The sequence below is a fragment of the Myodes glareolus genome, chromosome 7 (assembly GCF_982192425.1).
Source record: "Myodes glareolus chromosome 7, mMyoGla1.1, whole genome shotgun sequence".
NCBI lineage: Eukaryota > Metazoa > Chordata > Mammalia > Rodentia > Cricetidae > Myodes > Myodes glareolus.
In genome coordinates, this window is record NC_142032.1 from 78404115 (window position 1) to 78427097 (window position 22983).

Sequence of the window (22983 nt, forward strand, 5' to 3'; positions counted from 1 at the left end):
ATGGTCTACAAGTCAGCCTGCCTTTCTGTCCAGAAGCTTCTGTTTGCTTCTGTTCCATCCCTATAGTTTCTGTTCCATCCCTGTAGTCTCTGTTCCATCCTTGTAGCATCTGTTCCATCTCTGCAGCCTCTGTTCCATCCCTGTAGTCTCTGTTCCATCCCTGTAGTCTATGTTATATTCCTACACCCTAGGCTCCATGTCTACATCCTAGGTTTCATTTCTACATCCTAGATTCCATCCCTACACCCTAGATTTGATCCTTACACTCTAGGCCCAATCCCTACACCCTAGGCTCCATCCCTACACCCTAGGCTCCATCCCTACACCCTAGGTTCCATGTATACATCCTAGATTCCATCCCTACATCCTAGACTCCATCCCTACATCCTAGGCTCCATACCTATACCCTAGACTCCATCCCTACATCCTAGGCTCCATACCTATACCCTAGACTCCATCCCTACATCCTAGGCTCCATCCCTACACCCTAGGCTCCATACCTATACCCTAGACTCCATCCCTACATCCTAGGCTCCATCCCTATACCCTAGACTCCATCCCTACATCCTAGACTCCATCCCTACATCCTAGACTCCATCCCTACACCCTAGGCTCCATCCCTACACCCTAGGCTCCATGTATACATCCTATATTCCATCCCTACATCCTAGACTCCATCCCTACATCCTAGGCTCCATATCTATACCCTAGACTCCATCCCTACACCCTAGGCTCCATCCCTACACCCTAGGCTCCATGTATACATCCTATATTCCATCCCTACATCCTAGACTCCATCCCTACATCCTAGGCTCCATATCTATACCCTAGACTCCATCCCTACACCCTAGGCTCCATCCCTACACCCTAGGCTCCATCCCTACACCCTAGGCTCCATCCCTACACCCTAGGCTCCATGTATACATCCTAGGCTCCATCCCTACACCCTAGGCTCCATCCCTACACCCTAGGCTCCATGTATACATCCTAGATTCCATCCCTACATCCTAGACTCCATCCCTACATCCTAGGCTCCATATCTATACCCTAGACTCCATCCCTACACCCTAGGCTCCATCCCTACACCCTAGACTCCATCCCTACATCCTAGACTCCATCCCTACATCCTAGGCTCCATCCCTACATCCTAGACTCCATCCCTACACCCTAGGCTTCATCCCTATACCATAGGTTTCATCCTTACATCCTAGATTCCATCCCTACATCCTAGACTCCATCCCTATATCCTAGACTCCATCCCTAAACATAGACTCCATTCTACATCCTAGGCTCCATTCCTACATTCTTGACTCTGTCCTTATACCCTAACTTCATCTCTACATTCTAGACTCCATCTCTATACCCTAGGCTGCACCCCTGCAGTCTTGACCCTATTCCTACAGCCTAAGCTCCATCCCTACATCCTACACTCCATTCCTATAGCCCAGGTACCATCTCTACATACTAGGCTCCATTGTTACAGCCTTGGCCCTATCCCTACAGCCTAGGCTCCATCCCTAAAGCTTTTGATCACTTCTCTTTTATTTAGGTCTCAATTGCTGTGATAAAACACTATGACCAAGAGCAAACTTGGAGGAAAGGGTTTAGTTCATCTTACACTTTCAGATTACAACTCATCACTAAAAGAAAGTCAGGACAGGAACTCAAGCCAAGTCGGAACTGGAGGCAGGAACTAAAGCCATGGTGAAGTGCTGTTTACTGACTCACTCCTCAGGGATTACTCAGACTTCTTTCTCATACAATTCAGGACCACCTGTGTAGGGGTGGCACTGCCACATCCATCAATAATTAAGAAAATGCACCCACAGGCATGCCCCCATAACAATCTCACAGAGGCATTTTCTCCATTGTGGTTCCCTCTTCTCAGGTAACTCTAACTTATGTCAAGTTGACAATAGCTAGCCAGGACAATTCCTCTGACCTAGACACCATCATTCGGCCCAAGCATCATTTCTACAGACTAGGCTCCCTCCCTCGAACCTTTTTGCTTCGCTCAGATCTCTGCCTGCAGACTTTCCTTTACTGGGATCAACCAGGGTAAAAGTAAAGGCTTGGTTAAAGTTAATACTTCTGACTGTAAGGACTGAAAATTTACCTCAAAACTAACTTGCACGAAAGAAGATGTTTGCACAGATAAGTAAATTAGGATTTCTGTTGCCAGTGGCAGAAAGCCAGTGTAAACTGACTGATGGAGAAAACTCCAAAGGTACCCATGAGAGACAGGTTCAAGGACAATAGCATTGGCTCCTTAATTCCTCTGCTTTCTCCTGGACCAGCTTACATTTCAGGTTGGGCGGTGACCAGATGGTCCCCAGCAGTTCCTGGAAGACAGTTCACCAGCTCAGCAGCCCAGGAGCGATACGGGCTCTTCTCCATAGCTCCAACTGAAGTTCTGAGATGGTGTCTCCTGATCCAGATCTAGACCATGGCCCATCCCTAAGCCAAGGACTGAGGCAACAGGAAGTAACACTTTGATTGGCCAGTTCTAGTCAGGTGCTCATCCCTAGAAGTTGAAAGCAGGCCAGATCCACCCAAACTAGGTGGCCTAAGTGGATGGAAGTAGTTACCAGAGTAGGAATGGACACTGGGCAAGTCAAACTAACATACACCAAATTCTCCAAACAAGTGTGCTTTTTCGTTCCTCTACCTCAGGTTGTGAGTTTCCATCACAGGACATCACAGACTAAGATGGCATTTCAGCGCCATTGCTTAGGAGAGAGTACTTGATCAGATCAGCTTTGACTACAGTCATCTATAATCTCTCTCTCTCTCTCTCTCTCTCTCTCTCTCTCTCTCTCTCTTCTCTCCCCCTTTCTCTGTCTCTCTCTGTGTCTCTGTGTGTCTGTCTCTGTCTCTCTCTCTCCCACCCTCCCACCTTCTCTCCCTCTGTTCTCATTGTGTCTCTATGTCTGTCTCTCTCCCTCCCCCCACCATGTGTAACATATTGAACATTTTAATGGGCATGAAAGTCCTTAGAGAGGCTGACACCTTAAAAATGTCTATTATAGACACTCCAGGCTTCTAGAAGCTCTAAATTAGCTCCAAAGGATGTGAGAAATCTATTAGTGAGTTAGGCATGAACGGAAATAAGTGATTATTGAAGATCCATTTGACAAAGGCCAAATCTACAGACTTTTCTTTGACTTTCCTTCTGGGATTTGCTGAGGCTGTTGTCAAGAAGAAAGCAGGGCTGCCCCGATAATAGGGCACTAGGGATGGCCTGTTCAGAGGGCTCCAGGTAGGCTGGTGGCAGGTAAAGCCTGGAGCTCTCAGGTACTGTGGTGCTGAGAGAACAGAAAGGAGCTCGTGGAATGAGATCAGAAGAGATCCACAGCCTGGATGGAAATCAGGCCGGTGGGACTGGAGCCAGGTGGGCTCCCCACTTCTGGCACCAACTGTGAGTGTACAGTCCAGGTCAGAGGAACCAGGCAGGAGGCCATTTCTAGAAATGAAGGCTACAACTAGGGTAGGTTCTCTGACTTAGTGACGCGTTCAGTGCCCTCATCGGGTAGAGTGGCCAAGCAGTGCAGCTACAGGAGGAAAGATGCAGAGTAGACATCCGAGCAGGACGTAAGAGCTCCGTCTCCTAGAGGGAGAACTTGTCCTTTGAGTCATAAAGAAGCAGGAGTAGGAATGCCTGCCCAGTGATGGCAGTAATGATAGCGAGCCTCTCCTGAGCTCCTCAGTATGCCAGCCGCTAGTCTGGTTATTAATTCCTGCAACATCCATGCTAGCCACAAGATTGGATGTGAGGGGTGCATGGCACAGAGTCCAAGAATATTTTTCAGGAGCATCTGAGAGCAAAGGCAACTTAACCCTCAAGCTAAACATGCCCCACCTCCTTCTCCAGTACTAACTTCAGTATCTCCAGTCTTCCCCACTCCAGAATCTCTGCCTCCCACAATGTGTTTATGTATCCTGCTGCCTCATGCCTCCATGCTTTTGCATGTCCTGCTCCTTCTTTCTAGAATGTTCTTCTCTGGCCAGCACTTCTTCATCCTACCAGGACCAGTATTGGTCATCACTGTATTCTGGAAAACTGTCCCTGATTCTCTCTCCTTGCTCTCACAGTAATGGCTGAACAATGTGTCTTTGTACAATGTGAAGACCGCTGTAACTCCCCCAGATCAAAGTCTAGTGGGAACCAGGCCTGAGGGCTTGGAGCTGTGCTAGGTAGACAAATGTGGATGAGGCTCCTTGTCCCTGCCCACCCTCACTGTGGCATCTCTCTTCTGGTCTCTTGGCAGCTTGGCCTGGGGTTCATTTACCTGCTGCATGGCGGCGTCTGTCACTACGCTCAACTCCTACACCAAGACAGTCATTGAGTTCCGGCACAAGCGCAAGGTTTTTGAGCAGGGCTACCGGGAGGAGCCAACCTTCATAGATCCTGAGGCCATCAAGTACTTCCGGGAGAGGTCAGTGCATACATCTGGCTAGTGCTAGGCTTCTGAAGTCCAGGGCCTGACTTCAGTATCCCTGAGACTCCAGTCAAGACTGGAGCAAATGGTCTGCCTGAGGTGATCTTGGAGCTGGGACAAGCTGGGTAAGAGATAGTATGGACTTTGGGATTTCTGGGATTTCAAAAGTGTTGTGAGTTTAAGATTGCTTAGGACTGTGTTGGAGAGGTTGCTCAGAGGTTAAGAGGTTACGCTGCTCTTCTAGAAGTCCTAAGTTCTGTTCCCAGCAACCACATGGCGGCTCACAACCATCTATAATGAGATCTGGTGCCCTCTTCTGGTGTGCAGGGACACCTTCAGGCAGAACACTATACATAATAAATACATCTTTTTTTTTTAAAAAAAAATGGTTGCTTAGGACTTATGTGGCCAGATTATAGAAAACTCAGAAAGGAACAACATGTAAGTGGTAGCCATTCAGCCCTGGGCTACTTCAGCTATGACCAGAAGGCTGAACTGTGATGACTTCCTTCTTGGGCCCTGCAATGGTGCTGTGTGAAAGGATCCAGCAGTAGGGTTGGTGATGGTCACCAGAGATTGATGACTTCTCAGGGTAAAGGACGAACCCTGATCACCTGTGTATTCAGAAGTGATCTGGGAATAACATGGGTGGCAACAAATAGTGGATGGGTGACTAGATAGATAAGTGAACGGGTTGATGGACACATGGATGGATGGATGATTGCTGAATGCTTGGATGAATAAATGGGCAGTTGAATGGTTAAAATCTGGATAAGTATGTAAATAAGTAAATGGTGGCAGGTAGATGGACCAATGAGTATATGGACAGATAAGTGAGTGGGTGGGTAGATAAGGTAGATGGATAGATGGTGAATGAGGTAGGTAATGTTGGATAGATACACGGGTGAATGGGAGGATGGAGGGATAGACAGGTAAGTTGTTGGATGAACAGATGGATAATTGAGTGATTAGATCATTAGGTGATTGGGTGGGTAGGTGGGTGAGTAGTGAAGCAAATGGGTAGATGAGTTAGATGGATAAACTGATGGGAGGAGTAATACACGGCAGGATAAGCAGACATAGGGTACAGGATGGATGTCAGGATTTTAGAAGCTGGAGACCCCATTAGGCCAGACTCCTCTCAACTGTTCTTCTGAAGACCCTCAGAATCATCTGGGGGACCCCTGGTATTTGGGGTGTCTCCTGTCCCGCCTCAGCTCATTGATCTGAACCTACCTCATTCTTCTTATTTCATAGTTCATCCAAAGTCATTCCTGGGGGTCGGCTACAGTCTAGTGCCGCCTTGCCCGGCTTTGGCTGCTGGAATCTCTTCTGGGCCATAAAAGACCCTGAACACCTTATTGCCTCTTTCATGTCCAGGAAGTGGGCCCCACCCAGCATGGCCAGTGCTGCCCTCCTCTGCCCACCTCCTAGGCTGGCAGTGGCCGATAACAGCAGAGGCAAGGCAGAAGCACTCAGCCTCCTGTCTTGACCACACACAGCACATCCTGCCTGAGCTCCTATACTGTGGGAATATAAGAAGAGCAGACTCAGCCTGGGGTCTCCACTCTCAGTGTCCCGCTGGGTGCTTCTGTTTTCCCCTGTGCTGGGGGTGGAACCAAATGCCTCACGTATGCTAATGCTACTCTCCCAATGAGCTTCACCACAGCCCACACCACCTTCCTCTGAGTGGAGTCCAAGACCAAGCCAGCCAGCTGTGGCTGTGCTGGGTTCTGTGTCTAGGCATCTAACACCATCCTTTTGATCTCCCGTGTGATAGATGTGATAGATGGCTTCATGTGATAGATGAGACTCAGAGATGTGAAGACACTTATTTAAAACCACACAGCAATGGAGGATGTGGGCCCAGGTCTGTGCAGCTCAATGTTGGAATCTTTTCAAGCCGGTCATGTCCCCAAGAATCAGGCCGCTCAGTGGGAAGAAGCAGAATTAACACCAAACCCAGGCACCTGCTCATGTCCACACAGGTGTTTTGAAACCGTGGGCATGCCTGCCCAGTGCTCACAGACATTGTGTGTCTGGGGGTGGGGGTGGGACTTTTACTGCAGGTATATGGGACTCTCAGAGTAAGTTCTTGTGATTGGGGAGTCAGCCTTCTCAAGGGCATGGTGCCTGCTAGAATGTCCAGAAGGCTGTCAGCAGTGGTGGGTAAAGGCCTGGGCCTGCTACGCATAGGAGAAACTGCATCTAGCTTGCTCCCAGTGGCGCCCGAGCCCCGAGTGGGAGCCTGGCCATGAGCCCACCTTTCCCGATCCCTTCCTCCTTCCTTGTCCCCTTTCTCTTTTCCTTGTTAATATTGCAGCCACCTGACAGGTGAGCCCTGTACCTGGTCTTTGGGTTCAGGGTGAGATGGGGGTGTAGGGAGGGGTAGGAGGGGAGAGAATGAGGTAAAAGCAGTACTTTCAGTGGGCAGAACTGAGTGGCCCCAGAGGTGTGCCCTCAGGGCATGTGGAGGACCAGAGGGGGCAATGAAACATTTTCAGGCAGAGATAGAACATGAATATCAAATGATGGAGGATGGGCCCATCTTTGATTATTCCAGACCTTTCTCTGCCTCCTCCTTTCTCCCAGGGGCGCTCAGAGATTTCCCTACAGAGCTTTGCACTTGCGGTGCTCCATCTGGGGTGCATATCAACTCACCCCTCTTTCCGGTCACTTCTCTGCATGTGTGTCCCACATACCTATGCTGGGGGCTAGTATCACCTGTGTTCCACTGATAGTACCCGAACCCCCAGGATTGTACCAGAAACCTACTAGGAACTCATGGGTGCTTTCCTGGTGATCCAGTGATCCTCGAGAAGCGTGGATGCTGCCTCCCTCTTGCTTAGCATTTAGCTTCAGCCTCCTTGTCTGCAGACAGTGTCCTGGCAGGGAGGAGGCCATTCGTTCCAGGCAGGTCAGGAGCTTGTCCCAGCCCAGGTATCCATAGCCAGGACTGGAAGGGGGCAGCGCTCCCTTAAAGCAGTGGTGAAATGATCTGAAGTTCTGCCCCCACCCCGCCCCCGTGCCCCATTAACACTGCAACTGCTCACCGTGCTTCAATACAATCCACCTGGGGAAACTGCACCCTGCGCTGCTGAGGGCGCAGCTCATACCATGTGTACCTCACCCAGTCAAGCCGCAGCTCCTGCAGCCCCGGACAGCTCAGACCCACGATGAGCGCTTCACAGCATATGTACGGAATATCACTTTGCACATTCATAACTTAACATTATGCAGAGGTTCATCAAATTTGATTTCCTTTCCCTCCACGGAGAATGTTTCAGCTCTGCTGCTCCGTTCTATTTTCTTCGGTTTTTTTTTTTTTTTTTTTTTTTTGTACTGCTCTTTGCCTACTAGCAGCTCAGAGCAGATGACTTTTTTGCATGGCTTTTTCAGGGCAGAGCAGCTGAGAGCAGGGACAGCAAGACACACAGAAGGACTGATGGGAAGCAAAGGCTGTCATGGGCTGATCTGTCCCTCTACTTCTGTGTGACTTGACTCTAGGCACCCAACAATCAGGTCTTCTGAGTAGGAAGAGAGAATCTGGAGCCCTTGGTATCTGGAAATGCTAACATTTTGTTCTCTTGTGTTGTTCTGGGTTCAGGGCCTGGTATACAAAGGCTATGTATGTGTGTGTGTGTGTGTGTGTGTGTGTCCCTGTCCCTTCTCCTAATGGCCTTGTTGGGCCTCTGAGTGCAGCCCCCTGTGATGGAGGCAGGATACCGCTTCAGATGGGTCATTAATGATTTTTGTCACAGCCCAACCTGACCCAGACACCCTCAACACCCAAATGTGACTCCACTGATTTTCACCGCATCTCTAGGAGGTTTGGGTAAAAATGTTGTCCCATTCCACATGCCAAGTTGAGACACACAGACGTTCAGTGATTTGTTCAAGACCACACAGCTGGCTAGTGCCGTCCCAGGCCACATAGTCACTGTGACATCTAATCTTGGGCCTGGTGATGAATGTGTGGCAGATACAGGCTAACCTGAGCAGAGAGGGGTGGTGAGGGGTTTTCCGGTGGAGGAGCCACCGTGTGAGGCAGGCAGGTGCGCACAGCTTGGGAGGTGTGAGCCTCTTTGGTATGATGGTGGTCAGAGCAGGGCGCTGACTCCTGCTACCCCCATTGCCATCATTAGAAGAGTCTACGTCCCACTCTGTCTGTCCTCCTGAGGTCTGGGGACAAACTGATACTCTGGGAAGCTGCTGGGCAGATGGACTTGGGCTGTCCCTTCCTACTTTGCCCCCACTGCCACCCAGGTCCTTTGGGAATTTTCTCTGCAAGAGTCCTTCAAAAGTATGAGGGGCTGTTAGGCAGGTTCTGAATGACTGGGGGCTTTGAAACATTGTTCTGCCCCCTCTCTCTCTGTGTCTGTCTGTCTGTCTGTCTGTCCTCTCTCTCTCTCTCTCTCTCTCTCTCTCTCTCTCTCTCTCTCTCTCTCTCTCTGTGCATGCAAGTGCACATGTACACGCATGTATATGCCCACATGTTAACACATATCATTCTCATGGGTAGGGGTAGGATGCTAGCAGGCTAGCTGATGCAGCCCCCGGATCACTGGCAGCTGGGAGTGGGCACCCTGGTCTGTGAAGCCTCTGGAATTCAGCAGTCCCGCTGTCAGGCTGTCTGCTATCCCCAAGGAGGGAGTCTTAATTGGCCTCCTGGGGAGTGGGTGGGAGCCACCGGAGGTAGGCAGATATTTGCAGAGCGGGGTTCCCTTGAATACTCAAATGCTCAGATTTGGTTTAACAGCATGTGAGAGAAAATAAGACCTGTTGGGGTCAGAGCCTGGAGAGAACCCAGCCGTGTTGAACAAGCACCCTGCCTTCCTGCGGGTGCAGCAGCCTGCGGGAAGCAAGGAGCCCGGAGCTCCCACTCGAGGTAGCCTCCTGCCACCTGCTCCCCTCCCGCTTCTCCGATGTCCTGATGACTCACGCAGGCACATGCTTATGCCTCTGCTCCCTGCCTGCGCATCAGCCGCTCCCTTCCGAGGGAGCTTGTTCTTGCTTCCCAGCGTGTCCCAGCACCTGGAGCCACAAGGGCTCGGCAATGCAAGTATTGTTAATTAAAAGCAGGTCAGCTGGGGTTTCCCATGGCAGCAGCCCTTCCTTCTAGCTCTGAGCCTGCATTGAGCTCTGAGTCCTTGTGGAAACTTGACTTTGAACTGAGTCTGCAAGCTGGGCCCGGTGGCACAGATTATAAACTCGGCTACTCCTGAGGGCGAGGATGGCAAGTTCGAAGCCTTCCTGGGCTGCAGAGTAAGTTCAAGGACAACTTAGTGAGACTCTGTCTAAAAAGAAGAGGAAATACATTTTAAAAAAGAGAGAGCTGGATGTGATGGCAGATGCTTTAGTCTAGTCCCAGCACTTGGGAGGCAGAGGGAGGGAGATCTCTGTACATTCAAGGCCAGTATGGTCTACGTAGTGAGACCCTGTCTCTCTCTCTCTCTCTCTCTCTCTTTCTCTCTCTCTCTCTCTCGCTTGCTCTCTCTCTCCATATATATACATATTTCATATTTCATAAATATGTATACACACATATGAAAATAAATAGAATGACCCTGCATTTCCCAGTTATGAATACCCCCATCAAGTTGCTTCACCTCTGGTGAGTTCTGTTGTCTGGCTGGAATGTGGGTGTTCCTATCTCCCAGTCTGGTCAGTAGGTAACAAGAGCTCAAAATTTAGCAGACGTATCCTCTCTTGCTCCTTGTTCCCTTCTGAGACCTCCCCTGAGCAGGGGGACTCATACCCCCTCCTGTGGAAGAGGCCAGTGTCATCCTGCAAGCTGGGCATTTTCTATTCCTGTAGCCATCCTAGCAGAAGAGTAGGGACTCTGAAGAGAGACACCGGGTCTCTCCTTTCACTAAGGCAATGAATGGGCCCCAAGGAACTGGAATTTCCTGGGAATCTCATGCTGAAGTCTAGCGCAGCCAGGGGGCAGCTTTTCTCCCAGGAGAGATGTCACAGGGCACTGAGGACTTATCAAACACCTTGTAGACCAGACCAGACCAGAGCCCAGACAATGACGGGTCAGTGATGGAGAGACAGACCACACCTTGACCAGGCCTGCTCAGTTATGCATGCATCCCATCCTCTACTTAAGAAAAACCACATGCCACAGGGCCTCAAAGATGGACACTTTTAGGGTGTGTGTGTTTGTGTGTCTCATAGTTTTTCTGTGTTAGTGCCTCTTCCCAGTGCGGTCACACTAAGTCTCCTTTCTCTGTGTGTCACATGGAATAGAAACAGTTGCAAAAGCCCTTCCCATAAAGCCAGCTCTCACTATTTCCCAGACGGTCACAAAGCAAGCTGCCCTGCACAGAAGGAACCTGCCTGGACATTGTCATTTCTGGGTGTCGCAGGGTATCTCTGCCTTCCGAGTGACCACATATCTCAACTGTCCCAGAGGGTGTGCTGTGTCCGCCCCCACCACCGCCGTCCCTTCTTCTGCTCATTCCTGGGATGCATAGAAGGCTTCTCTCCCATTCTCACTTCCCACTCATGACGCTACCCACACCAATCTGTCTCCCAGGCCCTCCTCGACCCACTGAGGCGCTCTCAGCAGCCAGTTCAACACACTCTATGTGGCATAATCGCCCAGCCCTGACTTCAGAGATCTGCTGCCCGGGTTCTGTAGACCCTCCCTTCAGCCAACCCCACTCATCAGTCCCCCTCCTATGTTTCCTAATGTTTTTCCAGGGAGCGATTTCTAGCCTTTCCATTTGCAAGGTGTTTGTAGGACTTGGAAACACAACAGTATGGCACAAATGCCCACACACAAAGATCAGACCAGAGCGTGGACCCTGCAGGGACTGTCTGCTTTCTCGTTTCCTGCCCTCCTTCACCTCGTTGGGTCAGGCTCAGCCATCCTCTTCTTCCCTTAGTGACCACAGGACCAAGGACCCCCACATCTCAGGAGCCCACTTCTTGTTACTGTTGTACTTCCTACTTCAGCTTCTCGAAATTACCTCCATCGACATGACCAAACTCACTCACTGTGCTTGCCCTCCAAACCCAGTCCAGTTTACTGGGCTCTCTGTCCTGTCTGTACGTCTCTGTCCGTAGGTCCCAGCTGGTGAAACCATGGGATAGCCAAGTTCTACTCTTGTTTTGCTTTAAGAGGTTTCTCTGCATAGCCTGGCTGTCCTGGAACTCACTCTGAGACCAGGCTGGCCTCGAACTCACAGAGATCCACCTGCCTCTGCCTCCTGAGTGCTGGGGTTAAAGGTGTGCGCCACTGCTACTCAGCTGGAATGGTCAAGTTGTGATGGGCCCCTGGTCCCACAGCTCTTCTTCACCCCAAGACAGTGAATTCTCCCCACAGCTACACCAGACCTCTCTCTTAGTCCCTGCTCTCTCTCTTGCTGTGAAGAGACACCATGACCAAGGCAATGCTTACAAAAGAAAGCACTTAATTGGGGAAGGTTTGCAGTTTCAGAGTCTTAGTCCTTGATTGTCATGGCAGGAGCTTGGCACTAGAGCAGTATTTGAGAGCTACATCCTGATCCATAGGCAGCAAACAGAAACACTGGGCTTAGTTTCAGCTTTTTGAAACCTCCAATCCCACCCCTCCAACAAAGCCACACCTTCTCATCCTTCTGATCCTTCTCAAACAGTTCCACTCCCTGGTGACTAAACCACCACAGCCTCCCTAACTACATATCCCTTCTACAGCTTTAGGGACCCACAGAAACACATGGAAAGTTACAGAATTCAGCACACCATAAGCTTTAAATACCCCTCCCCAGCATCTCACTTTATAGCCTTGGCTAACCTGGAACTCTCTATACAAATCAGACTAGCTTGGACACAAAGAGATGCACCTACCTCTACCTCTTGAGGGATAGAATTAAGGACCTGGACCAAGTTTTAAATAGTTTTTCTTTATTTCTTACTTCTTGTTGTTCTCAGTGCTTTTATTTTTAGCTAGACACAAACTTATAATTCCAACCCTTGGGAGGTAGAGGCAGGAAGATTGTGAGTTCAAGGTTAGCCTGGGCTACATGGTGAGATTATGTCTTGAAATAAAAGTTTTTAATGTTTTATCACCAGGTCTTATTATGAATCTCTCACTGTGCCTGATTTATGAATTAATTTTCTCATGGGTTTGTACAGAGGGAAAACAGTCTACTGTATAGGATTTGGCAAAGCCCTGGGCTTCAGGACCCACTGGGATCTAAAGGTACTTTCAGTAGATAAGTGGGGGTGGCTGTAGTTTTCTCCTCCAATCTCCACCCTTGGACACTCAGGTAAGGTTGAGTCACCTCACACTCACCTGGGTGAATCCAGCAATCCCATCACCTCTTCCTGGCCATTTTTTTGACTCTAGAATCTACTCTCCCAGCAGCCATTGCTCTGTAACACTCTGATGTGATCAGAATAATGAGCCCACCTTTCTATCCAGATCACTAACAGGGCTTTCAGGGTCCCCAGGACATCATGGAAATGTCCCATGTGTTTTGCCTGCTTCTTTTCCTGCCCAGGGTCTTTGATCTGTGCGCACTCTGGGCATTCGAGCAGGAATGCATGGTCAGACCACAGGCATCCTGGCTTGGTGACTGCTGTGCCCCATCCCCGTGGAAGCACTCCCCATGATGGTGAAAGGGTCTTCTCCTGCAAATAAGGAGGTCATCACACTGTCCTTGGGGCCTTTCAGTGGGGGGAAGCCTGTGGAGATCAAAGGTGTGATGGAGAATTGGTGTTCTGATGGGATTGACGTTGGGGAGTTCCTGTGCTTCCGGGGAATGATTTCTATCCTTGCCATTCACAAGGCGTCTGCAGGCCTCTTTGCAGAAACGAGACAAAATTAACCACCCCTAAAGACCAGGCCAGAGCGTGAGCACTGTGGGGAACTGCTCTTTCCTGTTATATTCCAAATGACTCTATCATGCAAAAGAAAGGAGAAAAAAGTAGAAAATAACATCTTTTTAAAACCCATCTACGTCCCCCTTTCTTGCAACTGCCCTTTTGGTGGAATGTTATGGAATCTTAATTTGCTATCTACGGGGTCATTTATTTCTTTTATTTCTTCTAATTCTATCCTTCATTCCTTTCTAAGTTGCCCATTTAAAATCAGTGTACTCTTTGTCCTCTGAGAGTGTCTTCTGGATCTGTGACTTCTGAATCTTGGCTCTGCCTTCCCCATATTCCTTTGAAGAGGCTTTGATGGGACTTCCCAGTGACCCCTTGCAGCTACCGCTCCCGACTGGGGCCCCCTAAAATTGTTATTCCTCGGAGGACTGTGGCCCCAGGTTTTAGGGATGACACCCAGGAGACGGCCACATCCTCACCCTGCTCCAAAGATGACATCATCGACACTGCTGATCTACAGCAGCACTGGAAGGGAAGGCAGAGAACATAGGGTAATCCTTAGGGCGGGAAACAAGGGTGGGAGGAACATCTGGAGGCAACATCTGGAAGAAATGGCCACCTCCTGAACTCCTGAGCTTCGTCTAGGACCAACCAGCTGGGGAGAGAAAGTGTTGGAGAGAGTCCTGCCCCACGACGTCCTTTCTGCAAAGCCCTAAGACACAGGCTTAGCAGATGTTCCGAGACTCGACCAGAATCTGGGGACCACAGTATGGGCTTCCATGGTGCCTGTGAGAAAAGCATACTCTAGCCTTACATCCAAGACCAGTCTCTCAGGATCTGCATAGTCATGTCTTCAGGTGGCATCTGTGCCCTTTAAGTTTAGGAATCGCTGGACTGCGAAACAGAGCAGGTAGCCACTCTCAGGATCCCAGGAGGCAATGTGGCCAGCAAGAGCCAGCAGACAGAAAGGGGCTGCTCAAAGTGTAGCCTGTAGACCACTGCTGTTTGCCAACATCGTCAGAGTGACAGGAAAAAAATGGCGCCGGTGCAGGCTCTTCAGCTGGCATTGCTGGGAGGTCCAAGCCCATCTGTGCACATGTGCAGGGGTGATTGGTGGGGGGGGTTCAAGGCGTGCTGAAAACAGACAGGAAAGAAGCCTTTCCCACAGATAGGTCAGATGGAGGCAGTGGCTGGAAACCCCTGCCTGGGGTCAGGGAAAGGAAGCTGACTTTGAGGATGACGCTGATGGGACTTTGTGCAATAGAGAGCGTGAGGGAATGAGGCAGAGCTGATGGTGGGTCCCTGTGCGTCTGGCCACATGAGAAAACTCAGCCTACAGAGGGCTGCCATGCTCTGGGCTCTTCTTCCTCTTAGAGGGCCAGATGTGGGTGTTCAGGGCACCTCTGCACTACCACCCTCCCCTGTGACTCTCACTTTCGGGATACTGCTCTCAGCTTCCGTTACGACTGCCCTTGGGCCCAGGTAGAACAACTCAGTGGCTTCTGGAGCAGGAGGCTGCAGCTGCCTGTGGGTCCACTGACCCTGGACCAGAGCCTTGACAATTCGAAGTCTTTCTTCCTTTGCTGCCTTCAAAACAAGGAAGAGCAGGACTATCATCCGCACTCAGGAGGCCCGAGGCAAGAGAATCTCAAGTTCAATGCCAGGCTACGTAATGAGACCTTGTCTCAAAACAAAACAAACAAACAAACAAAAGCCAAGAATCTTGAGGCAAACGTCAGCAAGAGAGCTAACTGGGGTGGAAGAAGAGCACATGGGCTGACCTGGCAAAGAAGTGCCTGTCTGTGACAGGAGCTTCACAGAGACAGAGCGCTCTGTTGCCGAGACGAGGGACGACTAACAGTCACGAGGGCAAGAGGTGATGGAAATTCTGGACTGATTGATGAATTTGTCCAGCGCTGGCCACAGCCTTACGCAAAAGCTAGTGTCCATCTACTCATCAGAGGAAGGAAGAGAGGGGAGGGCGAGGGTCACTGCAAACCTAAACAGTCAGAACAAGGTGGAGACGCAACCCAGGGGAACCTGAGGCCCAGGAGGGTGCGTATGCCACATGCAAGGTGCTTGGTCCCGCCTGCCACCCATCAGAGTGCAGGTTCCACCGAGGCCCTGTCAGCTCTTGAGAGTACTTTCTAGGTCTCCTGCTGTTCTTTAAAAGGTGAACACAGGGCGATGTATTTCCCAGGAAATTTCTACTCAAATCAAAGATGGGTCACCTCGTGACATTTGCAGTTGTTTTCAAACAAGAGCTTGATGTCCCTGGGGGGGATGTTGTGACCAGGGGCAGCCGCAGTGTGGGGACAGCAGGGGCTGGGAGGCTGAGGTGACACCTGACCTGACAGCCTGGGAGCCAAGGCCTAGCCTGCTGGGCCTCGGCGCCACGTTTTTCCGCTTCGCTTTTCTTCTTCCTCCTCTTAACCTTCGTGGAGACGGTGGTGCCTTGCTTCCCAACTCATGATCTCGTTGTCTCCGCCTCCTGTGCAGCCTCCTGTGCAGCCCTTCTACAGAGCGGGTTTCCTCTCCCAGAGTCAGTTCCGGCAGGTCTCCAGCGAAGTCCCGTAGCCGCAGGCTCTGTAGGCCTGCGGCAGAGCTTGAGCCTTAAAGGGAAGGGTTAAGCCTTAAGGCCTGTCTGGGTGAGGGCTTGACCACTCTTCTGTGGCCTTTTGGGGCTAAGTGTCTGCTTCTAGCAGGAAAACACAGGGGCAATAGAACCTTCGTCCAGAGACAGATGGAGACAGAGACAGAGACCCACATCGGAGTCTCTAAGGTCCAGCTGAAGAGCAGAAGGAGGGAGAATATGAGCAAGGAAGTCAGGACTTGCAGGGGTAGGTCCAGCCACTGAGACAGTGCACCTGATCTAATGGGAGCTCACCAAAGCCAGCTGGACTGGGACTGAATGAGCATGGGATCAAACTGGACTCTCTGAATGTGGCTGACAATTGGGGCCGACTGAGAAGCCAATGATAATGGCACTGGGATTTGTCTCTACTGCATGTACTGGCTTTTTGGGATCCTAGTCTATTTGGATGGACACCTTCCTAAGCCTGGATGGAGTGGGTAGGGCCTTGGACTTCCCACAGGGCAGGGTATCCTGCCCTCTCTTAGGACTGGAGGGGGAGGGGAAAGGTGATTGGGGGAGCAGGAGGAAAATGGGAGAAGGGGAGGAAGTGGAAGTTTTGAATGGTATTATGTATAAAGCAGTTTAAAAAAAACAGAAAAGAAAACACGGGGCAGAGAGACTTTGGACATCTGGAGACCTGGCACACTGGGGTGGGGGAAATTGTGGTGCTCAGTACATCAGTGGCAAGGCAGTGTGACCCTATAGCTCCCAGCTACCCTGTACCTCATTTTCCTTATGTGTTGGTGGGCACAGTGGTGGTCATTGCTGTATCAGTGATAGCAGCCACCACACTGTGGTCTCTGCTATGCTTGTAATAGCGACACTAATGCACCTCTATAGTTGCTTCAAGAACTGAAGGCCGGGCCCTGGCACTGTATGAGAAAGGAAGGAGGAAGGGAGAAAATGAGGAGAGAGTGTGAGGCTAGCCCACAAGGGGTTTAAAACTCCTAGTGGGTAGCTTCCATCAATAGCCAAGCAGAGACCCACTGGGCTCAGCCAGGGGCTGACAGCAACCATCCTACTGACAGGACTTTATTTTTCTTATATATGTGTATAATATGATCCCCTTTCTTCCTCCTCCCTCTCCCCCTCCACCACCTTTTTCCTACCCCTTCTCTCCCTTCCCTCTCTCTCCCTATCCTCCCTATGTGTGTGTATGTGTGTATATGTATGCATGTGCACATGTGTGTGTGTGTGTGTGTGTGTGTGTGTGTGTGTGTGTGTGTGTGTGCATGCGCCCTGGCTATGTGGATGCTCAACGTTTGTGTCTTAGTTGTCCCCTGAATGCTTCATTTTCTTATCCGTAAATGGAAAAGTGGTATCCATCTCTCAGGGCCCACGGAAAGGTCTGTGGGCACAGGTAGAAAGTGGGCACTGTGCTCCTCAGGCCCTGGGTGCCCACAGCTCCGCCTGCCCTCTCATTCCAGCTTCTTGGTGTTCTTGTTTCTTTCCAGGATTGAGAAGGGGGATGTGAGTGAAGACGAAGACTTTCGCCTCGCCTGCCGCCACGAGAGATACCCTACCCGTAAGTGCTCACTGTGCTGACGGGGCTGGGGACCCTGTGCTAGCATCCTCCCCTAGACTAAGCTGAGGCCTTTGAGATTAGCCCTGGGTGGGACCTGCCGAGGCAGGGAGGGGACAAGTTCGCTTGGGGGATCTGGGTGCATTCATCTGTCTCATGTGGACGGACATATTAGGAAGGATGCTGGGCAGCCATAAGAACAAGCGTCAGCTCCAGCCATCAAAGGCAGGCAGAGCTGAGGGCCTTTCTCACATCACAAGAGAACGAGCCGCTGAAGATGGCAGGTGAGGCAACCGGTTACGTTTCAGTGAGCCTGCTACCGGTGAAGATGGCAGGCGAGGTGGTTACGTTTCAGTGAGCCTGGGGCTGGTAAAGATGGCAGGCAGGTGAGGCGGTTACATCCCAGTGAGCTATTTTTCTCTGCCCGTTTCATCTCCACATGGGCGTTTTTCAGGCCTCATCTCATGACCCTGCTGACCCCTCACTCCCACTGTCAAGAACTTAGAATAGAAGCAAATTAAACCTCAGAGAGGTAGAGTAACTTGCTGCAGGCCACTGTTCTGGAGGCTTCCATCTATACCTGAGTCACTATGCTGCGAGGCCAGGAGTTCTGGGAGCTGAGTCTAAAGTCCGAGTCCTTGACCCTCAGTGTCTCCTCATTAGCATCTCTGTCTCAATGTATCTATGTACCTGTCTATCTATCTATCTATCTATCTATCTATCTATCTATCTATCTATCATCTATCTATCTATCATCTATCTATCTACATATCTATCTATATGTCTATCTATTATCTATCTAGTTATCTATCATCATCTATCTCTATATCTATCTATCATCTATCTATCTATCTATCTATCTATCATCTATCTATCTATCTATTTATCTATCTATCTATCTATCATCTATCTATCTATCTATCTATCTATCATTATCATCTATCTCTATTTATATGTCTATCCACCCATCTATATATCTGTCACCTCTCATCTATCTCCCCACCTTTTATCTGTCATCTATCTTTTGTTGGGTCCCCTGTTCACCCAATCTGTTGGAGGTCTCTGTTGACCTTTCTACCTTTGTCTTTAGACTCTCCGTGCACAGGCCAGTTTGGAGGCTGGGTAAGTCCCTGTTTCCTAGGGGACATGGCAGTGGTCTGAGTGTGGCCAGAGAGAAGCATGGATTTGAGAGCTTTTTGATGACATTGTCAGAGTGGCTCAGACTGGGCTTCTCTGGGATCAGACCCTGACACCTCTCTCTCTCTCTCTCTCTCTCTCTCTCTTTCTCTCTCTCTCTCTCTCTCTCTCTCTCTCATACACACACACACCACAGGCACACATGCACGCACACAGCGTGAGCGCTCTCACACATACACACTCACACATATTTGCACGCTTACATACATACTCATACACACACATATATTCATGCACACACACATACACGCACACTCACAATGACAATAACAAGGCTGCACCCACAGAACTGTTTTGCTTAGGGAATCCAGACATCACAAGTTGGAATGGGGATGGGACTCAAGGAAGAGGCAACTCATTGGCTTTAGCAGAGAACATCAGGGCGGTGACACAGGCATGTTACTGCCCCAGCTGTGGCAAGAGCTCTGTGGGTCATTGAAGGGGGCTTCCAGCATGTAGAATCATGAACTAGCTAACAGGCGCTTGGCAGGTGTGCCCCCATGACCACACACGTTAAAGCAAGGGCAGGGAGAAAGGAGCCTTGGGGTTACACAGAACTTCCGTGGGACCCTTCGAAGGTGTCAATGGAAGAGTTTGGCAAGAAGCCGTGAGGCTTTGCAGGTGTTGAGTCTATGGGCTGTGAAGGTGGGCATCTCTGAGGTAGAGGCCGGATGGAATCGAGACCACAGGCCCATAGGAGGGATGCAAACTGGGCAGCTGGCACTGAGAGACTGCAAAATCATCTGTGGAGAAGGGTAGGTACAGGAAGCTGTGCCCTAGGGCTCCAAGAAGCAAGTAGGAAGACTTTCTCTAACCTGGCTTCCCAGGGGGAGAAAAAAGCCTAGTGCCGGAGCATCTCTGTCTGTGTGTCCTTCATCAGGGCAGTTGGTAGAGATAGCTGTGCTCCTTCCTGGGGCTTCTGGAGACCACCAGAGTACAGAGGATGGATACCCAAGGAAGGAATCCGTTTATCTGTTTCTGTGATGCTCAAAAGGCATTCACTTGTTCCTTTACTCATTCATTCATTCACTCTCACTACTCATGGACTTCTGTGGGCCCCAGAAACAGAGAGACAAGCAAAGCAAGATCCATGCTGTTACTGCCTAGTGTGGCGAGAGTCACAGTGGGGTCCCTGCTGATGTCCCCGATGACATTGGAGTGTGCCACCTTATCTCGGGCACAGCACAGGGGCTAGAGAGGATGAACTCTCTCACACACTGAGCCAATTCAACCCCATGGCGTACAAAACAAGGAATCCTGGGGAGGCTAAAAATAGCTCTGGCCAGGCATGGTGGAACATTCCTGTCATCCCAATATTCATAGTTCAAGGCAGAAAAATCGTAAGTTAGAGGCCAGCCTGTCCGGCATAGTGAGACCCTGTCTCAACAAACCAAAAGACTGGGGCTTATCCAACATCGTATAGTCGGGCGGTATCAGAGGGCATGTAGGCTCAGTAGTGTGGAGGAACTGTCTGTGTGGACCTGTCTCCCCAGGCGGGGTCCTGAGGATGGGGGCCCAGCAAGAGCAAAGTGCTAACAGCCTAGAGAAGCAGCCGGTCCCCGGAACCCGGCCTCTTAGCGGCTGCGGGGTTGCTGCCCAGAAAATATTTTGGAACCGCCTGGGCGAGTTTTGCAATATTTCCTCGTGAAGCAGCTGCTCAGTTCCTGCCGGGGACAGCTTGTCGGCAGGAGGCATGGGGGAGGAGGGTGTCAGGGAGCCACGTTATTAAACACTTGCTGCGTGCGCTCTGAAAAGCTCCTGCCTGCTAGCTCTCTGATGACTGATCCATCCAGAGGGCGGAAGAAGGAAGAATTACCAGGCAACTTTGCTGAGCAGTGACCTCACTTTATCTAGTCTGTGATGAAGCCCAGCCTGGCACATGGACATTCTGCTCCCTATGGGCTCCCCGGAGCCCCCACCTGCCCACCTTCCTCTCTCCCTTCCCTCTTGCCACTTTGGGCAATAGCTACACCGTGCCAAGCTCTTTCCCTTATGGGGAGGGCCTTGGTATACCTGCTCCCCCTCTAGAGTTTTTTTCTTTCCAGCATTTGTCCCTCTCAGGCTTAACGTTTTGTTATGCACGTGGCTCCCATTTCTCGCATCTCTCTGATAAACACCTTGTCCGTATTGCCTGTGTCTATAGACCAGGTCGGTGAGTAGCATCCAGTCGGTGCTCAGTCGGTGCCCCCGCACCTCTGCATGTCTCCCGCCGCTTCCTCCCTGAGCAGCTACTCTCACGTGAAGAGTTATATAGACTTTCTTTTACTTCTGACTGCTGCCAAGGTTGCTGTCTTCTTCCCCTCGGTCCTTCTATGATACAGATACTGCCGCCATCTTTTTGCTCCTGGCGAGAGGCTGCCTTTGAAACTCACCTCTGGGGCTTTTCAGTGCCACCAGCTAGCTCAGGAGCACATCAGGTGTGACATTTGATGGAAGCGATGCTGCCATCCGATCTGGGTGTCTCTCTGTTGTCCTCTGGGGCAGTCGGGGTTGCAGTTCCTGGCTCCTGTCAAGTGTGATGCCCGGGACAAGCTTTTGATTTGCCAGGTGTGTCTGTGAGGCAGGGCTCTGAATGAGCTTGTTGCTTGCTGGGCACAGAGGCAGCTTGTGGGAATGCGGTCTAGATGGGCTTTGGCTACAGCTGCCCTCGGAACAGCAGAGCAAATTTTAAGGAAGAATTTTTTTTGTGTGTGGGCCCAGAGCAACTTGGCGTTTTGATTAGATCAAAATCAAATTCAATAGAACACTTCCAGTGTCCCTCCTGTTATTAAAATGGAAGCAGACCAGACCATATTTTCAAAATACATATCAAGGCCAATTTACTGGGCACCGATGGGCCTGCAGCCTGAGGACCTCTGAGACCCTGCCATCTGGGGGTCAGGGGTCCCATTTGATATCATGCTGGGGTGGAGAGAGAATAAAGAATGATCTGGGTTCAAGCTGGGGTTCTGCATTTTGTATTGCGGCAGCATCTCCCTATGTAGCCCAGGCCGGCCTCAAACTTGCAATCTTCCTGCCTCCGCCATCTGAACTGGGGCGACACAGGTGTGTGGGTCTGGTCCCACATAAGTCTGCCTACCAAACAGTTCACCTGTGCAGGTGAGGCCCACTGGTCGTGGAGCCAGTTTAGAGCAGTTTTTGCCTGCAGCCGTCTGCCTGGGTCACAGGCTGGGACACTCAGCAGCAGGAAGGTGGGAATCTTTGCTTCAGTCTCCTTCACCCGTCTTCATGAAACATCAGCCTGACCTCATCATCCCAGCTCCTCCAGAGCCAGGCCCCTCCCTGCCTGCGGCAAGGGTGGCACAGCACTCCCCAGGAACTTCTTCCGTCTTGTCTGTGGCTCACTCCCTCTCTCTGAGCCCCTTGCTAGCTTGCTCATTTCCACTCTCTCCCTACCCGAGTGTTGAGATTGCCGATGCAGGACTCTGCTGCCGCACCAACAGTGGTAGCGCAGTGTATCCCCACAGCAGGTCCCCCTGCAGTTCTGGTAACGATTTAACCTGCGTGGTCCCTGTGAAGTCAGAAGCATCTGTCTTGCCGTCAAGGAACTTGACTCTAGGGACTGTCACAAGCCTGACCACCTCTAAGCTAGCCAATGCCGATGCTTTCCTATTCGTATGATGTTTGTTCCGAGGTAATAGTATTCTAGCCGTGTCTGTTGCCAAGAAACACTTTGGGATTCTCATTGAAACACAGGCTGCAGCAGCACAGGACCAAGCACAGATAAGGCAGGAGGATTACAAGTTGGAGGCCAGCCTGGGTGACATAGTGTCTCGCTATGTCTCAGAAGCCAAGCAAACAGAAGAATCTGTACATTTCCCTGGAGAGTCAAATCCTTGGCTGGAGATGTGTGGGAGCCTTGCCTGTAAAGTATGATATGTCTTATGACAGACTCCTAAAATCTTAGCGACGGGGAGAGTGGGCCTCTGCACCTGGTGCCGTCACCCCTTCTTCTGTTGCTGTGAGGTGCTTACCTTCCCCCAATGGCAAGATTGCTGGGCACTCACACCTCTTAAAAGCTTTCCAGCCTGCCAAGAATCTATTTGATACCTTGTCACTTCTGCCTGAAACGGTTTGTCCCTGCCCTCCAACAGGGCAGTAAACAAACTGCAGTAGAATCTGGAGCTATTGCAAAGTCCACTCGCGGTGTCTGGGAACGGCCACTACCACCTGGCATCCCTGCATGGAGAGCTGTGCGTATCTCCACGCACTACCATCTGCTGCTGCGGGAGTGAAAGGGAGGACATGTCAGACTCCCATTTCCGTGACAAACACCTTACAGAAGCAGCCTATGGGAGGAAGGTTAATTTGGGCTCGTGGTTTCAGAGGTGTCAGTCCATGTCAACTTGGTCTTGTTGATGTGAGCCTGG

The 22983-nt window shown here is 50.7% G+C and overlaps 1 protein-coding gene across 3 annotated transcripts in view; it reads left to right on the plus strand.

Moving 5' to 3' along the window:
* The window catches only part of Gsg1l (GSG1 like), a 192699-nt gene that overhangs the window by 161099 nt on the left and 8617 nt on the right, over nucleotides 1-22983 (plus strand). For 2 of the 3 annotated variants that reach the window (XM_085693050.2, XM_085693052.2), the window contains 2 exons: nucleotides 4269-4436; nucleotides 17349-17419. In XM_085693050.2, the coding sequence (XP_085549176.1) occupies nucleotides 4269-4436; nucleotides 17349-17419 (239 nt within the window). The remainder of the gene's footprint in view (nucleotides 1-4268; nucleotides 4437-17348; nucleotides 17420-22983) is intronic. The other variant, XM_085693051.2, reaches the window with a different exon arrangement.